At 40.3% G+C, this 20,280-nt stretch overlaps 1 protein-coding gene across 2 annotated transcripts in view; it reads left to right on the forward strand.

The window, feature by feature from the left end:
* The first annotated feature begins 10,311 nt into the window (after positions 1 to 10,311).
* cse1l (CSE1 chromosome segregation 1-like (yeast)) overlaps positions 10,312 to 20,280 on the forward strand; it is a 56,509-nt gene continuing 46,540 nt past the window's right edge. Inside the window, exons 1-5 of one of the 2 annotated variants that reach the window (XM_034166602.1) lie at positions 10,312 to 10,389; positions 11,031 to 11,119; positions 12,378 to 12,520; positions 14,453 to 14,554; positions 14,651 to 14,796. In XM_034166602.1, the coding sequence (XP_034022493.1) occupies positions 11,035 to 11,119; positions 12,378 to 12,520; positions 14,453 to 14,554; positions 14,651 to 14,796 (476 nt within the window). In that variant the 5' untranslated portion in view covers positions 10,312 to 10,389; positions 11,031 to 11,034. Of the gene's footprint in view, positions 10,390 to 11,030; positions 11,120 to 12,377; positions 12,521 to 14,452; positions 14,555 to 14,650; positions 14,797 to 20,280 lie in introns of those variants that run through there. The other variant, XM_034166601.1, reaches the window with a different exon arrangement.

Below are 20,280 nucleotides of genomic sequence, written 5' to 3' on the forward strand. Positions count from 1 at the left end.
CAAGGTGGTTTCATATTACAGTGGATGCCACGTACAGTGTTGCCAGGCGCCACCTGTACATGACCACAGAGTGAGATGGATGATCTGGTGTAGTAACCCCTAATGAGAGAAGCTTAAAGAAGACAATAAGCGTATCATTAACCAATTCCTCAAAATAACCTTAATAATAAGGGCCTTTATTGTCATTGTACATGTATATAACTAGGGAATAACCCTGTTGTGTCTGATGATTTGCGGACGTCCATGCTGGCTATATGGTCACAAATTGAGTAAAATGGATATTTGCGACTGTATAACAGCATGAACGTCTGTCTGCAAATCAACAGACACAAGGGGGTTATTCCCATTCTAATCCAATTCCATTGTTTGCATGGTTTATTTTTCTGTAGGTAATTCGGTTGGTGAGGTTTACCATGAGGCAGTGTTGCTTCAAGAGCGGTCAGGCGCGGAGTAATCCATCAAATGTTAAACAGTAATTCTGTGTCAGGATCCACATCAATACTTTCGTATGGTATCTTAAATTCATCCATTTTGGTGGCGGTACACGACTTTTTCTCGCTGTCAACTAACAGCGACATTATGACATCTGTGGCCGGTGTTCTGTTGAATTGTGTGTCTTGACAGTTCCATGTCCCGACAATATTGCCTGTGCACAATTGCGCGGAGGGCTAGCCTGTCAACTGGAATGACATCTGGTCAGAACATCTCGTCAGGGTGCAGAGTAATACATCTATATGTGAAACGGTCGAATATTTTGCCACCGTTACCCCGATATTATACGGTCTGAAATCTCACACGATTAACCAATGAGATTTGCAGAACAAATGTAACTGGATTAGAATTAAATTTGTTGTCAGCATTAATCCCATCCTAATTACAATTAGAACCAATCCAACCACTAGGAGCAGTGGGCGGCCACATTGTGCCACCTGGGGACCAACCTCAGATGTAAAGTTCAATTCAATTCAATTTTTTTTTTTATATAGCGCCAAATCACAACAAACAGTTGCCCCAAGGCGCTTTATATTGTAAGGCAAGGCCATACAATAATGATGTAAAACCCCAACGGTCAAAACGACCCCCTGTGAGCAAGCACTTGGCTACAGTGGGAAGGAAAAACTCCCTTTTAACAGGAAGAAACCTCCAGCAGAACCAGGCTCAGGGAGGGGCAGTCTTCTGCTGGGACTGGTTGGGGCTGAGGGAGAGAACCAGGAAAAAGACATGCTGTGGAGGGGAGCAGAGATCGATCACTAATGATTAAATGCAGAGTGGTGCATACAGAGCAAAAAGAGAAAGAAACAGTGCATCATGGGAACCCCCCAGCAGTCTACGTCTATAGCAGCATAACTAAGGGATGGTTCAGGGTCACCTGATCCAGCCCTAACTATAAGCTTTAGCAAAAAGGAAAGTTTTAAGCCTAATCTTAAAAGTAGAGAGGGTGTCTGTCTCCCTGATCTGAATTGGGAGCTGGTTCCACAGGAGAGGAGCCTGAAAGCTGAAGGCTCTGCCTCCCATTCTACTCTTACAAACCCTAGGAACTACAAGTAAGCCTGCAGTCTGAGAGCGAAGCGCTCTATTGGGGTGATATGGTACTACGAGGTCCCTAAGATAAGATGGGACCTGATTATTCAAAACCTTATAAGTAAGAAGAAGAATTTTAAATTCTATTCTAGAATTAACAGGAAGCCAATGAAGAGAGGCCAATATGGGTGAGATATGCTCTCTCCTTCTAGTCCCCCGTCAGCACTCTAGCTGCAGCATTTTGAATTAACTGAAGGCTTTTTAGGGAACTTTTAGGACAACCTGATAATAATGAATTACAATAGTCCAGCCTAGAGGAAATAAATGCATGAATTAGTTTTTCAGCATCACTCTGAGACAAGACCTTTCTGATTTTAGAGATATTGCGTAAATGCAAAAAAGCAGTCCTACATATTGTTTAATATGCGCTTTGAATGACATATCCTGATCAAAATGACTCAAAAAAGTTGCTGCCTTGGTCAAGGCAGACCCTAACTAAGCATGTGTTTGAGGGTGGGAGACTACCCATGTAGACATTTGGAGAATACACAAACTCTGCACAGAAAGGCCCAGGTGGGAAGTAATCCCAGGACCTTCTTGCTGAGGGAATAGTGTTGACCACTAAGCCACCATGCTGCCACAAATCACTGTGACCTGTCAAGGTTATCCAATGTCAAAGGACATGTGACCAACAGAGAGATGGTATGATGTCATATAGCGGTAAATAGTAACTATTGTATCTTTAACCAAGACCTCAAAATAGCTATTTTGAATGTACACCCCTTCAGCTTGTACCTTTTTTTCCAATCGGGGGTCACCACAGCACATCCAAAATGATCTGCATGTATACTCAACAAAAATATAAATGCAACACTTTTGGTTTTGCTCCCATTTTGTATGAGATGAACTCATGGATCTAAAACTTTTTCCACATACACAATATCACCATTTCCCTCAAATATTGTTCACAAACCAGTCTAAATCTGTGATAGTGAGCACTTCTCCTTTGCTGAGATAATCCATCCCACCTCACAGGTGTGCCATATCAAGATGCTGATTAGACACCATGATTAGTGCACAGGTGTGCCTTAGACTGTCCACAATAAAAGGCCACTCTGAAAGATGCAGTTTTGTTTTATTGGGGGGGATACCAGTCAGTATCTGGAGTGACCACCATTTGCCTTATGCAGTGCAACACATCTCCTTCGCATCATCCACGAAGAGAACACCTCTCCAACGTGCCAAACACCAGCGAATGTGAGCATTTGCCCACTCAAGTCGGTTACAACGACGAACTGGAGTCAGGTCGAGACCCCGATGAGGACGACGAGCATGCAGATGAGCTTCCCTGAGACGGTTTCTGACAGTTTGTGCAGAAATTCTTTGGTTATGCAAACCGATTGTTTCAGCAGCTGTCCGAGTGGCTGGTCTCAGACGATCTTGGAGGTGAACATGCTGGATGTGGAGGTCCTGGGCTGGTGTGGTTACACGTGGTCTGCAGTTGTGAGGCTGGTTGGATGTACTGCCAAATTCTCTGAAACGCCTTTGGAGACAGCTTATGGTAGAGAAATGAACATTCAATACACGAGCAACAGCTCTGGTTGACATTCCTGCTGTCAGCATGCCAACTGCACGCTCCCTCAAATCTTGCGACATCTGTGGCATTGTGCTGTGTGATAAAATTGCACCTTTCAGAGTGGCCTTTTATTGTGGGCAGTCTAAGGCACACCTGTGCACTAATCATGGTGTCTAATCAGCATCTTGATATGGCACACCTGTGAGGTGGGATGGATTATCTCAGCAAAGGAGAAGTGCTCACTATCACAGATTTAGACTGGTTTGTGAACAATATTTGAGGGAAATGGTGATATTGTGTATGTGGAAAAAGTTTTAGATCCATGAGTTCATCTCATACAAAATGGGAGCAAAACCAAAAGTGTTGCGTTTATATTTTTGTTGAGTGTACATTTGGCACAGGTTTTACAGCAGATGCTTTTCCTGACACAGCTCCACATTACGAGGTCTATTAGAAAAGTATCCGACCTTATTATTTTTTTCAAAAACTATATGGATTTGAATCACGTGTGATTGTGTCAGACAAGCTTGAACCCTCGTGCGCATGCGTGAGTTTTTCCACGCCTGTCGGTTGCGTCATTCGCCTGTGAGCAGGCTTTGAGTGAGGAGTGGTCCAGCCCCCTCGGCGGATTTTCATTGTCAGGAAATGGCGGAATGATTTGGGCTTTTTTTCCATCAGAATTTTTTCAGAAACTGTTAGAGACTGGCAGCTGGAAACCATTTGAAAAATTTATCTGGCTTTCGGTGAAGATTTTATGGGCTTCACAGAGAATAAGGACTGTTACCACAGCTTTAAGGACAGCTTTAAGGACGGCTTTAAGGACGCTCGGCGCGCCGAGCTCTGTGCCGCCTCCGATCGGCTTTCCATGACAAAATCTCTTGTTAAAAGTGAAGGCCCCGGCTCCACAGAGCCATCCGTTTAGAAATGATCCGGTGGTTTGTGGCTCTCGATGGTGGCACGGAGCGCGGCGCGCCGAGCGTCCTTAAAGCCGTCCTTAAAGCTGTAGTAATAGTCCTTATTCTCTGTGAAGCCTGTAAAATTTTCACCGAAAGCCAGATAAATTTTTCGAATGGTTTCCAGCTGCCTGTCTCTAACAGTTTCTGAAAAAATTCTGATGGAAAAAAAGCCCAAATCATTCCGCCATTTCCTGACAATGAAAATCCGCCGAGGGGGTGGACCACTCCTCACTCAAAGCCTGCTCACAGGCAAATGACGCAACCGACAGGCGTGGAAAAACTCATGCATGCGCACGAGGGTTCACGCTTGTCTGATGCAATCACACGTGATTCAAATCCATATGGTTTTTGAAAAAAATAATAAGGTCGGATACTTTTCTAATAGACCTCGTACATGGAGAATGGGAATTGGGTTCTTGGTCATCTCCTAGACGAAGGCCCTTCTCCCCCAATTGCTCAGTTTAGATGGGCGACCAGCTCTAGGAAGAGTCCTAGTGGATCTGATCTTCTTCCATTTACAGATGATGGAGGCCACTGTGCTCATTGGGACCTTCAAAGCAGCAGCAATATTTCTGTACCCTTCCCCAGATTTGTACCTTGAGACAATCCTGTCTCAGAGGTCTACAGATCTCTTGGTTGTGCTCTGACATGCAGTGTCAACTGTGGGGCCTTATATGTGGACAGGTGTGTGTCTTTCCAATCATGTCAAATCAGCTGAACGTGCCCCAGGTGGACTCCAATTAAGCTGTAGAAACATCTCAAGGATGATCAGTGGAAACAGGATGCATTTTGAGCTTCATGGCAAAGGCTGTGAATGCGTATGTACGTGTGATTTCTTTGGGTTTTTTCTTTTCAATAAATTTGCAAAAATCAAAAATTTTTTCACGTCATTATGGGGTATTGTGCGTACAATTTTGAAGACAAAAATGAATTTCATCCATTTTGGAAAAAGGCTGTAATACGACAAAATGTGGAAAAAATGAAGTGCTGTGAATACTTTCTGGATGCACGGTGTACGTCCTGTTTCTCCAGTGTAGTAGTAGAAATAAACTTTTCATTTGTAGACGATGGGTCACATGACATGAATCTACTGAAAACTGCTGAACTTAAAAAAACAAAATCAGTAGCCACCTGTTTGCTATGCTTACTAATTAGACAATAACCAGTGCACATGCACATGCTTCTGTTGTATCAACAGAGCTCTTAAGTCTCACTCATTTGGAGTGAGACTCACATCTTAAAGCGGTCCTGTCAGGTCTCACGCATTCATCATGAGACTCAACATGTCACGCTCTCATGCATGACATTCTCCAACATTTCACCACTACGACCTGCAAGACAACAGTTGGTGGAAGATAACTCCTTAAGCATATCTCAACTTGAGAGCTCTGCATCAATGAAACTTCAGATACATTACTTCAGTATAAGTAATTGCACAGCCTCATCACAGAGGCTCACCTTGGCGTATGGCACGGAGACTGTGTCTAAGTCTTTTGTTAAGCCCAGGCCTCAAACACAAATGAACCCACAACAACAGACTCCAAACAGATAAAAGTTCAAAAAGGGGTTTACTTCAAAAGCAAAGGGGTTCCACACAGTGAGCAGGGCTGGTGAACGTGGCTGGACTAGAGAAAAAAACCACAGGGGTCAAAAACACAGAATACAACCAAGCTACAAAAGGTCAGGCTGGCCAAGTAGTTACCACAGTGGTTACAACAATGAACTGGGGATGAGTGGAGCGTGAGACCGAGTTTAAATACTGCAGCTTGAGGTGGAGACAGTGTTGATGAGGAGCAGGTGAGCATGAGCAGGTGGAGGCAGAGTGGAAACGAGGTCCACACCCAGCCCAGCACACAGACACTGAACACAGAGACAGGGAACACAGAGGGGGAGACCAGGCAGACCCTAGCATCTACTATAACTGGCTTGTAGCCTAGTAGGTCCTAGTCACAACAAGCCAAACAATTCTTTGCAGTATAAGATTAAATTCTAACTTAAGATACGAGGTCTGTGAGAAAAAGTATCCGACCTTTTTATTTTATGCAAAAAATATGGATTTGATTCATATGTTTTTACGTCAGCCAAGCTTGAACTTCGTGCGCATGTGTGAGTTTTCCACGCCTGTCCGGTTGCATCATTCGCCTGTGGGCAGGCTTTGAGTGAGTACTGGTCCACCCTCTCGTCGTTGTTTCATTGCGAGAAATGGCGGAATGATTGGACTTTTTCCATCAGAATTTTTTCAGAAACTGCTAGAGACAGGCAGCTGGAAACCATTCGAAAAATTTATCTGGCTTTCTGTGAAAATTTTACGGGCTTCACAGAGAATAAGGAGTGTTACTACAGCTTTAAGGACGGCCCACAATGGCACACGGTTCGCCGCGCTCCGAGCCGCCCTTCAAGAGGCAGAAACCACCACATCATTTCTAAACGGATTGCTGTGTGGAGCCGGGACCGTCGTGTGCAATTTCTCTGGTTATCACAAGAGCTGGACATCAGCCATTTTCCGGCAGATTTCACTTTTAACAAGAGATTTTGTCATGGAAAGCCGCGCGGGAGGCTTCGCGCGTCACGACCGATTCACTGATGAAGCGAGACAAAGGAACACCTCCGTTTCGGAGTATTAAAGGACAAGTTGGGACATGCCTATCTCGGCTTTCAGTGCTTACCAGTCGAGTGAGTATAAGAGAAATTGTGGAGAGCTGGACATGTCCCAACTTGTCCTCTAATACTCCGAAACGGAGGTGTTCCTTTGTCTGTTTTTGCATAAAATAAAAAGGTCGGATACTTTTCTCACAGACCTCGTATATCATGTTTTCCAGTGCTCTCTGTAGTAAACAACAGTTCTATACTTAAAGCATGGGGGAAAGAACTCTCTGCTCCCACGGGAGGAATGGAGACAAGCACTGGGATCTAAATACCCTCTGGCCACCCTGTGGGACCCGATGGGTATTCAGGGAAAGTTTGAACCTTGTATCCCTGGAGGATGGTACCAAACTGGTAGGCGGCTACAGCCAGACTTGGCAGTCATTAGGATTAACATAAACTAGAAGAAACATTAAACTCAAAACAGAATGTGGCGTGTCATAATTGTCCATTGTAATATCTGGTATAGAATTGTAGTCACTGGGTCACATTACATTGAAACTATCAGGGAAAAAAACACCCCTGCAGGTATTTACTTTGTGTTGACTTGAGCCTTTAAACAACCACCACAACAAAAAAAATCATAATTTTATATAGATCCACATTCCTGAAATGCCCTCCAAGTGCCAGTTTGCAATGTCTTCTGTTTGATATGGTTGGACTTTAGAACAATGTTCCAAAACTGGTTTAAAGTGATCCTCGACACTGGCAGAGTTTGCCATCCTCAGCCATATTTTTGATGCTGGACAGTGCTGTGCTGTATTTGCCCGGTGTGAACGCAGCTTAAGGGGCAGTTACAATGGATCCGGAAAGTATTCACAGTGCTTCACTTTTTCCACATTTTGTTATGGCTTCATGTGACAACTCTGTGAATGTCCTTGAGTGGCCCAGCCAGAGCCCAGACCTGAATCTGATTGAACATCTCTGGAGAGGTCTGTAAATGACTGCGCACTGATGCTCCCCATCTAACCTGATGGATCTTGAGAGGTGCTGCAAAGAACAATGGACAAAACTGCCCAAAGATTGGTGCAGCAAGTTTATGGCATCATATTCAAGAAGACTTGAGGCTGCAATTGCTACCAAAGGTGCATCAACAAAGTACTGAGCAAAGGGTGTGAATACTTATGTACAAGTGATTTCTTAGTTTTTATTTTTAATATATTTGCAAAAATTTCTAACAGTTTTTTTCATGTTGTCATTATGGGGTGTTGTGAGTAGAATTTTGAATTTGGCATTTACTCCATCTTAGAATAAGGCTGTAACATAACAAAATGTGGAAAAAGTTGAGTGCTGTGAATACTTTCTGGATGCACTGTACGTATTAGTTGATGCTCACGTGGAGGACGGCCATGACAAGAGTACAAAAATGAAGACATGAAGCATCCACTGTTTAGCAGTGGCTACAGAACTACATGTAAATTCAACCACAGCTGTTGGTCTTTTTCTGTAATCCATCCAGCATCCACTACCATCCAGCAGGTGGCAGACATGTCTATTTGATATAGGCAGATAAGCAATGCAAAGCGTGGCATATGCCCGCTTAAGTGAATTGGAGAAAGCACGGCATTGTTTTCACTGTTTTGTGTGTGTGTCTTATCTTTCTTATGTCTTATTATTTATTATTATCTATATACTTTTTTCTTGAGCCACTTGGGTGGGTACGGAGAGTTCACATGGGATAAAAAAGCTTTTCAACCTACGATCCCTGGTTCTCAAGACCAGGCACCTAAGTGGCTCTACTCTACTCTTTTCTACTCTTCTATTTTACTCTTCCTTTTTAGATATTTAGATATACCTTAGTATACTAGCATAGTTCCACCTTATAATTGGAATATAATATATAAGATATACCTTACTGAATTTTCATGAGGTGAAAGATGGAACATTTCATCTTTCACCTCATGAAATATTCTTTCCATTGCATGAATGAAACAAAATTAATTATTAGTTTTACATAATGCCTAAAATAGATCCTTGTCATTTGATATTTTATAATTTATAAACAAAAGAAAAGGGACTACATTTTGGTGTGCGCCACTGGTACTTGATGTTAGAGGTTCCAACATTCCAACACGAACTTTAAATAGCAGTCCAATCCAATCCAAAATTGTTCTCAGTCACCTTGCAAAAAACAATCAGATAGTTCAAAAACAATCAGAGGATGAGAAGGAGAAGAACAGTAGTAGCCAGAAACCAGTACTGATCAGTGTCTGGTATTATATAATAAACCTGTTTTTCTTTTTCCTTTCACTTTTGATACTCTGTGTGCTGCTATACAGTGCTGCGGGAACCTCAGTTTCCCTGAGGTAGTCTTCCCAAGGGCTCAATAAAGTTCTATCTAATCTAACTGAATTTGGAGGTTATCTGTATACGGATTCTGGATTCCCTGTACGTTAGGCTTTGAAGGATTACTTTAAAGGTACTTCACAAATTCTCACCAATTTGCAACACAAATAAATATTAGGGCATGGTAGACTCACTGAATTTGGAGGGTGATCCAGACTAGAGTCTGGATCAAGATTTCCCTTTATTAGGCTTTGGAAGGATTAATTCAAAACTTCTTCACGGACTCTAACCAAATTTGCAACACAAATAATATTAGGGCATGGAAGACTCACTGAATTTGGAGGTGATCCAGATCTAGAAGTCTGGATCAAGATTTCCCTTTATTTAGGCTTTTGAAGGATTAATTCAAAATTTCTTGTGGATTCTCACTGAATTTGCACCACAGATACATATTAGGGCGATGAAAGACTCACTGAATTTTGGAGGTGATCCAGAGTCTGGATCAAGATTTCCCTTTATTTAGGCTTTGAAGGCTGCTTGGGAACACCCCAGGGTTCCCCCGAGTAGCTGGGGGAGGTGTGTGTGGATCGGGAGGTCTGGGTGGCTTTGCTTGAGCTGCTGCCCCCGCGACCCGACTCCAGGTAAAGCGGAAGAACATGGATGGATGGATTCATTCAAAACGTCTTCATGGACTCTAACCAAATTTGCACCACAGATACATATAGGGCATGGAAGACTCACTGAATTTTGGAGGTGATCCAGAGCTAGATTCTGGATCAAGATTTCCCTTTATTTAGACTTTGAAGAATTAATTCAAAACTACTTCACAAATTCTCAGTGAATTTGCACCACAGATACTTGTTAGGGCATGGAAGACTCACTGAATTTTGGAGGTGATCCGGATACGGATTGGCGGATGTCATCTTGTTCATTCCTGTTCTGTTGTATATTTCATGCTTTCATGTCAAATTTGTGGGCATGCACGTTTCTCCTCGTAAAACATAAACATAATAATGTTTCTCCTCGTGGTTGCTAACAAGTCCAGTGTTCAGGAAGCAGAGAAACTAACCTCTTCACTTGCTCGCCGTCGCTTACGCCTCCATAAACTATCCGGCAGGTGGCAGACATGTCTATGAGATATTACTGTTAGTTGCTGTTTCAATCGTTCTCGTGCATCAAAGTCCCCCAGATGCTATAGTAAATATCCTCATTATATGTTCTTTTAGTCTGGTGAGCTATAAAATTCGTTTAAAAAAATCGTGTCAAGTAGCTGAGATATCCGATGTTTTTTTTTGCGACATTTGCGCATGCGCATTTTAGTGACTGCTCAGCTTCTTTTGAACCTTGGCAGCGGGTCAAACACGCCTGTGGTGCCGCTCCATCCTGATCAAACTCATCACAGCAACGGTAAGACACGTCCTGTTGCTTCTTCTTGACAGAAGTGATACCTAGTAATATGAAAGTCAAATCTGAGAGTTGGCCCACTGTTCTATTGCTTGCAAATTCATACATATTTGACTTGGCTTTCGTGGTACGTTAGCAGCGAACACATTAGCACACTGGTGCTAATACTTGCAGAGAATCAGTCTACATGCTGGAACTGGATTCTCGCCTTTCGTTTGGTGTAAGATTGCTCTATAATTTTTAGCTGTTGTGAATCATGTCGCCGATTTGTTAGAAGTCACCCTAAGGATCCGTAGAACAGTTGTGTGGAGTTAAGAGGGCTAACCCCCTCAAAAAACTGCATGTTCATGGAATGTAGCCTCTGTAGCTAGGTTAGCTGCTAACAAGCTAATGTGAACAGCCGACAAGCGTTATACTGATTTAAACAAACCGTAAACTGTTAGTCTGTCTTAAGAATGCAGTAGGGAACGTGGATATCATTGAAGCAAATAGACATTTTATTAAGAATATCATTTATTTATTTGTTTTTAGCTAGAATTGTAAAAAAACGTTTTGGTCAGCATTTGAATGACACCAGTAAATTACTGTCATAACCCTCTTTTTTCTTTGATTCTTTTTTTTTTTTTTTTGCCTGCATTTTACAGGACCATGGATTTGAATGACTCCAACCTTCAAACTCTCACAGAGTTTCTCAGGAAAACACTGGACCCTGATCCAGCAGTCAGACGTCCAGGTAATTTTTACAACTTAGGACACAATTTTCATGTCTTAATAGTTTTCATCAATGCTATGAACTGATGGAGTATGGTAGATCTCATGATCACAGCTATTTGTCTGCGTGTGCTGTAACCTAAAACGTAATAGGAAGATTTTGACTGTTTTCTGGAGAGTTGATCTGAATTTTGAGGCAGATCTGTAGTTGACAAATTATTTTTGTTTTATCTTTTTGTTTAGCATTTACCTTCATGTGTTAGTTGTTTAAATAAAAGTGGTTAACAGCAGCTATAACCCTAAATCTTTGGGCTGTGCTTACAGCAGCTGCCGTAATTGATGTTCTGTGGCTGTTTGTTACTAGCTCCTCATTAGTATAGTGGTAAGTGTCCCTGCCTGTTATGCGGGAGACCAGGGTTTGATTCAATGACGGGCAGAATAAGACTTTTGTTTTTCACTCCCTTCATGTCAACCAACATTTCTTGTTTTAGTTATTCTTTCGTTCATGGATCTCTGGAAAATTTGGGTATTTGGGGTGTTAGGGTTGGGAGGCCACGTCACTGCTGTAATAATAACCTACCAAAACATACTTACGGTTTCCATAATGATATCCATATATATATACCTTGATAATAATACTAATGCTTGTTTAAACCATGAATTTTGAACAAGTGATTTTTGTTTGAATTGTGCACTGTAATGAGAAGTAAAATGAAGGAATTTACAGCGCTGGACAAATAATCTAGCTTTTTAATAAAGCCATTGTTTCATTACAGCTCTGTAAAGACTAATCTCCATCAAAATGTGACCAGGAACATTTGTTAAAATGTCAAACAGTATTAAGTTAAAACGTAACTGTCTAGCTACAACATTTTCTCATTTTGGTTCAGTAAAGTTTCACTTGAAAAATAACTGCATTTGAAGATCAGATCTATGCAGAGACTGCTCAGTGTCTCAATACTAGTCTTATTTTCTAATAATAATAATTTCTAATGTAATAATTTATTACCATAACATTCATCAGTAATGCAGTTAAAGTGGGTTAGGGTGGAGGAGGGTTATGAATAATTACATTGTAGATAATTTATGGTTTGTGCCCCTAAATTTTTTTAGCTTGTGTTCCTAAAATTTTTGTTAATGGGCTACAGTGCTCCGACTGAAAAAAGTTAGCCTGGAGCCCTGCTTTTGGCATGCTGTTGTGTCAGTTGGATTACCTTATTGTTGTTGTTTAAATGCTTTTCTAGTTGTGAATATCTGAACATGTTCCCCTTGTTTCTCAGCTGAGAAGTTTCTTGAATCTGTTGAGGCAAACCAGAACTACCCAGTATTACTTCTGACGTTGCTGGAGAAATCCCAGGACAATGTGATTCGAGTCTGTGCTGCTGTCACATTCAAGAACTACATCAAAAGGAACTGGCGTATAGTAAGTATATCTGTGGCTTTTTCCACATTAATTTTCAATTAATTTCATTTATACAGTGCGAAATCACAACAAAGCTGCCTCAAGGTGCTTCATAAGAGTAAGGTCTAACCTTACCTACTCCTAGAACAAGCACACAGATGACAGTGTTAAGGGAAAAACTCCCTCTGATGATGCTGAGGAAGAAACCTCAAGCAGACCAGACACATGAGGTGACCCACTGCTTAGGCCATTCTAACAGTTACAAGGTTTTTCCTAAGTTTTTACCAAGCTGTAAGAAACAGGAAACAGAAAAACCAGAATACCATCAAAACAAAGTGCATTATTTAGATGAGCACACAGTCATTGGCACCACAGGCAGGGGGTTGCCCAGCGCCCTGGGATGCGGGGCCAGCATCCATCCATCACATCATGGAGGAGTACATTCCAAAAGTAGGCTGCAGTGTACTGCTTTAGCTGGGGCAACTCGTGGTCAATCCAGCGCTCTGTGTTGCGCAGCCAGCAGCCTTCCACATTGTCATCAGTCCCCGGACAAAGAGAAAAAGCAGAATCAGTCGGCCGTAAAAACTGCACCTAAGGTATGAGTTCGTCAGCAGTAAATTGACAGGGAAACAGAGAATACTAAGGGGATCGTCGGCTGCTAACCCTAAGCTTAACTAACAGACCCAGAATTTAGATGAAGTGAGGTCGAGACCTGTTATGTTGCTAATAAGATGAGTTAAAGTGATAGAAAGTATAGTTCCATACTGTGCCACTATGCTAACCATACGAGAGGGAAAATAAATGTATTCAGTCTGGACTTGAATGTCTCTACAGATTCTGACTGTTTTATCTCCGTGGGGAGATCATTCCACAAAACAGGGGCGCGATAAGAGAAAGCTATGTGACCTGCAGACGTTTTATTCATCCTAGAGACACAAAGTAGAACTGTGCCCTGAGAATGCAGATCCCAGGCCGGTACGTAGGATTTAATTAGGTCAGCTAAGTAGGGATGGGCTTGTCCCTAACTAATTTTATAGGTTAATAGAAGAACCTTAAAATCTGACATCACAGAAACAGGAAGCCAATGAAGAGATGCCAAAATCGGTGTAATGTGCTCGAACATTCTGCTTGTTAAAACTCTGGCAGCAGCATTTTGAATCAGTTGGAGACTCATAATGCTGGATTGCGGTAAACCAAAGGACAGAACATGGCAGTAGTCCAATCTAGAAGAGACAAATGCATGAATCAGGGTCTCTGCATCAGCCATAGACAGAATGGGACGAATCTTCATTATGTGTTTCGCAGGTGGAAGAAAGCAGTCCTCATGATATCTCTGTGTAGGTCAAAGGACACTGGGGGATCAAAAATCATTACTCAGTTGACAACTGCTGATGAGACATTAAAAATGATGTGTACCCATATTAGCATTCAGAACACCCTGTGTACACTTTACTTCCTGCTGGGTAGATAAATTCTCTGTGCTCTCTGGAAGCTAGCAAACAACAAAATGTGGTGTAGCTTATTTATATCTGAGTCTTGTAAAGGCATTTTTTTTTTCTTAAAGCGGTTGGTGGATTTCAGTGAAACTTTACACAACCATATGAAGTTCATGTGTGGGCTTAAATGGACACTATATGGATTTTGAAACAAAGAGCTGTCATGTTTAATGTCTGTTTAGTTTGTCTGTTTTAATATCTTGTCTTGGACATTTGTATTCTCACATACATTTGGCTAATGTTTACATGAATTTAGAGTTGAAGTGCATGTGTAAAAATGGCTTTTGAAAAGGGTCTTGAGTTAATACAATGCCCATATTTTTTTTTTTTCGTAAAGCTGTTGTGATGAATTTCACTGTATGCAAAGAAAGAATCACAACAGTGCAAATAGCGCCATTCTTGAAATAGTCTTGTTTACAGCAATGAGCTGACTTAAGTTTGAATTGTTTTCCCAAAGGTTGAAGATGAACCAAATAAAATCTCTGAACCAGACCGAACAGCAATCAAAGGGAACATTGTAAATCTGATGCTTAGCAGCCCGGAACAGATTCAGAAACAGGTACATCTTGTTCTGTAGAAATTAAGTAAATTGCTTTAAATACAAACTGTAGAGTGAAGACAGTCAACTATGCTACTTGTTTGTGTTTTTCTGCAGCTGAGTGATGCTATCAGCATCATTGGAAGGGAAGACTTTCCTCAAAAGTGGCCAGACCTTCTAACAGAGATGGTGACCCGTTTCAGAAGTGGAGACTTCCATATAATCAATGGAGTGCTGCACACAGCACATTCCCTCTTTAAAAGGTAGAGCTTCAAAATAAAAAAAAATCTTACAACTAACGTTAATCTTACAATTGGCTTCCCACTCCCTCTTCCTTATTTATCCTCCCGGCAGGAAATACTGGGAGATATAGCGATCATCATGTCCGTCCATCTATTTTTGCTTGTTAGCGCAATATCTCAAGAACCAGTTGACTAATTTAATTCATATTTAGCATAAGGGTGTACTTGGGTGAGCCCCTAAAACCAGTTGATTATGGTGACCCTGTTGTCAATTTCAAGGTCACAGCGACATATCCAAGATATTGTCATTGCCACCCTTGTTAGCATGATATTTCAAAAACCAGTTGAGCAGTTTCATTCATATTTAGCATAAGGGTGTATTTGGGTGATCCCACAACACCATTTGATTATAGTGACCTTGGAGTCAGTTTCAAGGTCGCAGTGAGATATTCAAGATATTGTCATTGCCACCCTTGTTAGTGCGATATCTCAGGAACCAGTTGACCAATTTCATTCATATTTAGCTTAAGGGTGCACTTGGGTGATCCCTGACACTTTGTATTACTGATTTGTAGGGACCGGAGGGATGTGTAATCTCCTGATGGCTCTTGTTTGAATATTCAAGGGAATATTATTTATTTATTTTATAAATACATCATTTTTTTGTCAGTTACAGCTACATATTTTGACTGGTTTATTAGTTCAGGTGTTTCATTACAAAACATTTACTGCTAGGACTGGGTGATGTTTAAAAAAAAAATTCACGATTTTGGTTTCCCCCATATTGATCAATTTTGATATTTATCATGATATATATCATGATATGTAAAAGAAAACAGAATAAGAATGTAAACATTTAACTGTACAAAAAATGTATTTGGCTTAGCAAAGCAATACGAGTTAGCCTGCATTGTAATTTATTAGAATAATTAAATACATGCTTTGACTACATTCACAAATGATATTTGACAATAAACGGCTAACAACTACTGTATAACACGTACGGTGATAAAGGCACTCACCCTCAGCAAGAATGTAGTCTTTGTCCAATCGTCTCTCACAAATAAGTTTTTTCTTTTAGAGTTTGTGTGACAAATCACCTGACAGTAGACAGAGATGTCAAAACAAGTGTCTTCTGTGAGTGTGATGTTTTGATTGGTTGCCTGAAAAAGCACCTTTCTGAGAAAAAGCAATTTTCAATAGGGGATGTTCCGATTAGGTAAGCACCGACCCCCCCCAATTGGGAGGCATTAAAAAAATTGAATGTCTGCCCATACAGAGTCCACATCTGATCTTTGTATTTTTCTAGATATTACACTTGCACAGAACACATTGCATAGACATTGAAGTCAATCCAGTGTATATGTATTTAAACGTAAAAACCTTCAAGCCAAGCTGGGTGGTTTAGTTATTTATTTTATTTAACTTTTAGGTAAACAGATTTTTTTTTTATATGTCTCATCAATTCTGCTGAGTGCAGGTGTCGCCAACCGAAAGGTCCCCCTAAAAATCGGTCCACCCTGCATTCACTGTGCGTGTCATTAGCCGCGGTTCACTGATTATCACCTCATTTCTGCTTAAAACTGCACTCCAGTCATCATCTGTCTCAGTGACAGATATCTGAAGCTTTTGTACAACAATCATTTCCACATAAATTCAACATTATTTCATCATAAAAGATGGAGGAAGTGATCAGAGTGCCGTGGCTACGCGAGCTGCTAGCTGATGCGTTCACTGCATGTCGGTCATTTCAAAGCGTCACCCAGCAGCGCCTCGTTTCTGTTTAAAACTGACTTTAGAATGATTTAAGAGGTTTTACCTTGTCATCTGATGGTTAATAATCCCATTAATCCATTTGATTGCTTTGGGTGAAGAGACTGTCTTAGACGAGTGGCTGAGCTTCAAAATGACGCATGCGCAATGGAGGCAGGGCGGACCGTTCGGTCTGCGACACAGGTTTGTAGTGGTAAAGCTGGAACCCTCAGTAATATTGATTGAACTGTTTTAGTTGTTTAAAATTAATTCTTCTTCTTCTTATTATTATTATTATTCAGGATTTGCGCTAACGGTGTCCTGATGCAAAATTATCACGGCTGGACACAAGATAGAAAATGTACCACATCCCTGAGACGCAACATCTGCAGGACACGTCCATTCAGGGATTGACGCCCATTTGAGACGTGTGGGACGTCCCGCACATTCAAAATGTTTAAAAATTTATTTTTAGAATAATGTTGTCTCCGTTTTCATTGATTCTAATCACTGCCGTCAGTGAGTCCTTGTGTCTGTTCCTCTATCTCATGTCTGCAGGAGGAGGCAGGGTCAGCCTGCTGTGTTTGAGTATAGATCATGGGTTAAAGTTCTCCGTCACCACGATGGATTTCTGTCATTTGGAAAATTTAACCACACATACGCATGTGCACGTGGTGTCATGCGTGTTTTGGGGCTGAAATATGATACTCTCACTGTCAAAGCAACATCCCATTCTGCGCTAATCAAAGCAGCAGCAATGTCGGCGTGGACTGCGGAGGAAGGGACTGTGTGAATTTTCACTCCTCTCCGCTCTGTTTACTGCTTGCCCTGAGCCACGGTCCTTCTCTCTGTCTTCGTAGGAACACTGGCAGACACTCCCCAAGTAGAGCAGGGCGTGGCTTTGCTTTGAACCAATGAAGCATTGATCCGACTCTGCTTCGATGGTTTGCTGCTTTATCTTAAGTTTCTCCCGCTAAAACCCTAAAGGGCATATGTCTGTGAGTAATATTTACCTTTTTTATATTAAACCCACCTGTTATGGTCTTCTAAAACAGTTGATGTATTTTATAACTTAAAAACGGGACCGATGCTAATGCATTAGCATGTCTATGGCGTTTTCAGTGTTAAAGTTAGCATTAAGCTGTTCACATCTCAGCACAGTTTGTGTGCATGTTTTCTATATAATAAATAATTAATGGATTAGTGTTTGTTGTAGTAAAAGAGTCAAATGTATTACGAATTGTAATTTATTTATTTTTACTTGTATATTGATAATAATAATCAGAATTGCCTCATTGTAATTTGCATTACAATGAGATTTGAGTGCAACTCCAAAAAGGTGCTTTCCGTGGTGCTAGTAATTTTTAGCCAAATAAAAGATAATGAAATTTAACGGTAAATTATTCAGAGTATGTGCACAACTAATATAAACATAAGATAAAATGAAATGTGGACTAAGTAATGTAAAACGAGAATTATATACAACTGTTTAAGTTGGACAATTTGCTTCGGTCAAACCACATGTAAGCAGTGTTTTTACACAAGAAAACAATACAATGCAGTAAACTGCACATTTGTGTCTTTTTTCATGAAAATAACTTAACGATCACATATCACACTTTAGTCAGGCCTTTAAAATACTTTTGTGGACTCTTTCTGTAATATGTTGTCAGTGGTTGAGATAGTTTCTGTAGGCATCTAAAAATGCTTATAATCAGATGAAACCTGATGGAAATCTCTCTGTGGTGTCAGTGATGTATGTATGTATGTATGTGCAAAATAAAACAAAACATTACTCGAGGTATGTTTTTGACGAGAATATAACATCATAACTTTATTACAAGCTCAAACATTGATGTTACGTGATAAATGCCTTTTAATAATAACTCGCTTCAAGAAATAATGGCAAAACTCACATGTAAGTAAAAAAAAAAAAAAAAAAAAAAAACCAACAAAAAATTATTAATCGATTACTAAAACAGTCCTTAGTTGCAGCCCAAGTTTGTTTTACGAGTGAGAGCATTTTACCGATTAAATGTGAATAAGCCAGTTTTGAGTTTCTCAGTGCGCATGCGTTTTCAAAACTGGTGACGGTGTTACTTTGTGCACAGCAGAACAACGTTGTCAGTTGCTTTAGGCCCTAATTTTGTATTTTGACTGTACAGTCAGCAACACAGCACCCATTTGGTGCATTCACCGGATTAGAACAGATCAAAATACTACAGAATACAACAAATTTTTACTTGACAGTTTGAAGTGAGTTTTCTTTGTTTCAGTGGACTTCATACTCATTAAAATTCACCAGAATATACAAAATTTGACTTGCTTTTTAAAAAAAATTCTGTGGGAGATCCCCCAGACCCTGTAGTTTGAAGTGAGTTTTCTTTGTTTCAGAGGGCTTCATACCCATTAAAATTCACCAGAATATACAAAATTTAACTTGCTCTTTTAAAACATTTGTGGGGGGGAACCCCCAGACCCCCCATAATCAATACTGTGTTTTTACTTCACAGATTGAAGTGTTTTATTTGTTTAAGAGGGCTTCATACCCATTAAAATTCACCAGAATACACAAAATTTGACTTGGTCTTTAAAAAATATTCTGGGGGAGCACCCCCAGACCCCCCCAGAATCAAGACTACACCCCACCCCCACCACCCTTTTATGTTCAACTTTTGCATTCTTTTTATGCTTTGTCTGTCTCTCTTTAGAGGCTATTTAGAATAGATTTGTATGCTGTATAATATGTTTGTTGTATTTATTGAGGAAAAAAGTGTGCCCCCACTACGCCACATTTTAGGGAATTGCTGGCATTGATTTTTGCCAGGAAAAAATTTCAGTCAGATGAAAATTTATTGCTTTAACCCATGGTATAGATCTATAAATGCCACTAGATTGGACACCAGCATGCACCCTCCAGAATGTTTTATAAGAATAAATAGGATTGGTTAACTTGCATTTTTCTTCAAAACTAGCAACCTAAAAGCCATCACTCACTGAACCATGTTTGTGTTTAATGACTTGCGCGTTTAAGAAGATAATGGCACTTATTACATGACATGCCGCATGACTAGTCAGAAAATAAACATGCTTCAGAGTAAATTCATGTGACACAAATGACATACTTAATGAAAAAAAGTGTCTGACACAACTCTCTGATTAAAGATACTGTGTGTAGATTTTTTTGAACACGGCAGCAAATGCGACAGCCATCCAATGTTAATGTGTTTTTAACATTTTAAATGCTATTTATAACTAATATATAACAGCAAATGACATGAAATATTATACAAATAATCAATGTTTGAGTTCAGTGGTAGAAAAGGTTTTTCGTGAGTAAAACATTCATTATTTGTTTCATATAACGGCTAAAATAGATCATTTGATATTTTATTAATTTACAACCCCTGGCAATAATTATGTAATCACCGGCCTCGGAGGATGTTCATTCAGTTGTCTAATTTTGTAGAAAAAAAGCAGATCACAGACATGACACAAAACTAAATCCATTTCAAATGGCAACTTTCTGGCTTTAAGAAACACTATAAGAAATCAAGAAAAAAAATTGTGGCAGTCAGTAACGGTTACTTTTTTAGACCAAGCAGAGGGAAAAAATATGGACTCACTCAATTCTGAGGAATAAATTATGGAATCACCCTGTAAATTTTCATCCACAAAACTTAACACCTGCATCAAATCAGATCTGCTCGTTAGTCTGCATCTAAAAAGGAGTGATCACACCTTGGAGAGCTG

Source organism: Thalassophryne amazonica, chromosome 3 (genome assembly GCF_902500255.1).
Source record: "Thalassophryne amazonica chromosome 3, fThaAma1.1, whole genome shotgun sequence".
NCBI lineage: Eukaryota > Metazoa > Chordata > Actinopteri > Batrachoidiformes > Batrachoididae > Thalassophryne > Thalassophryne amazonica.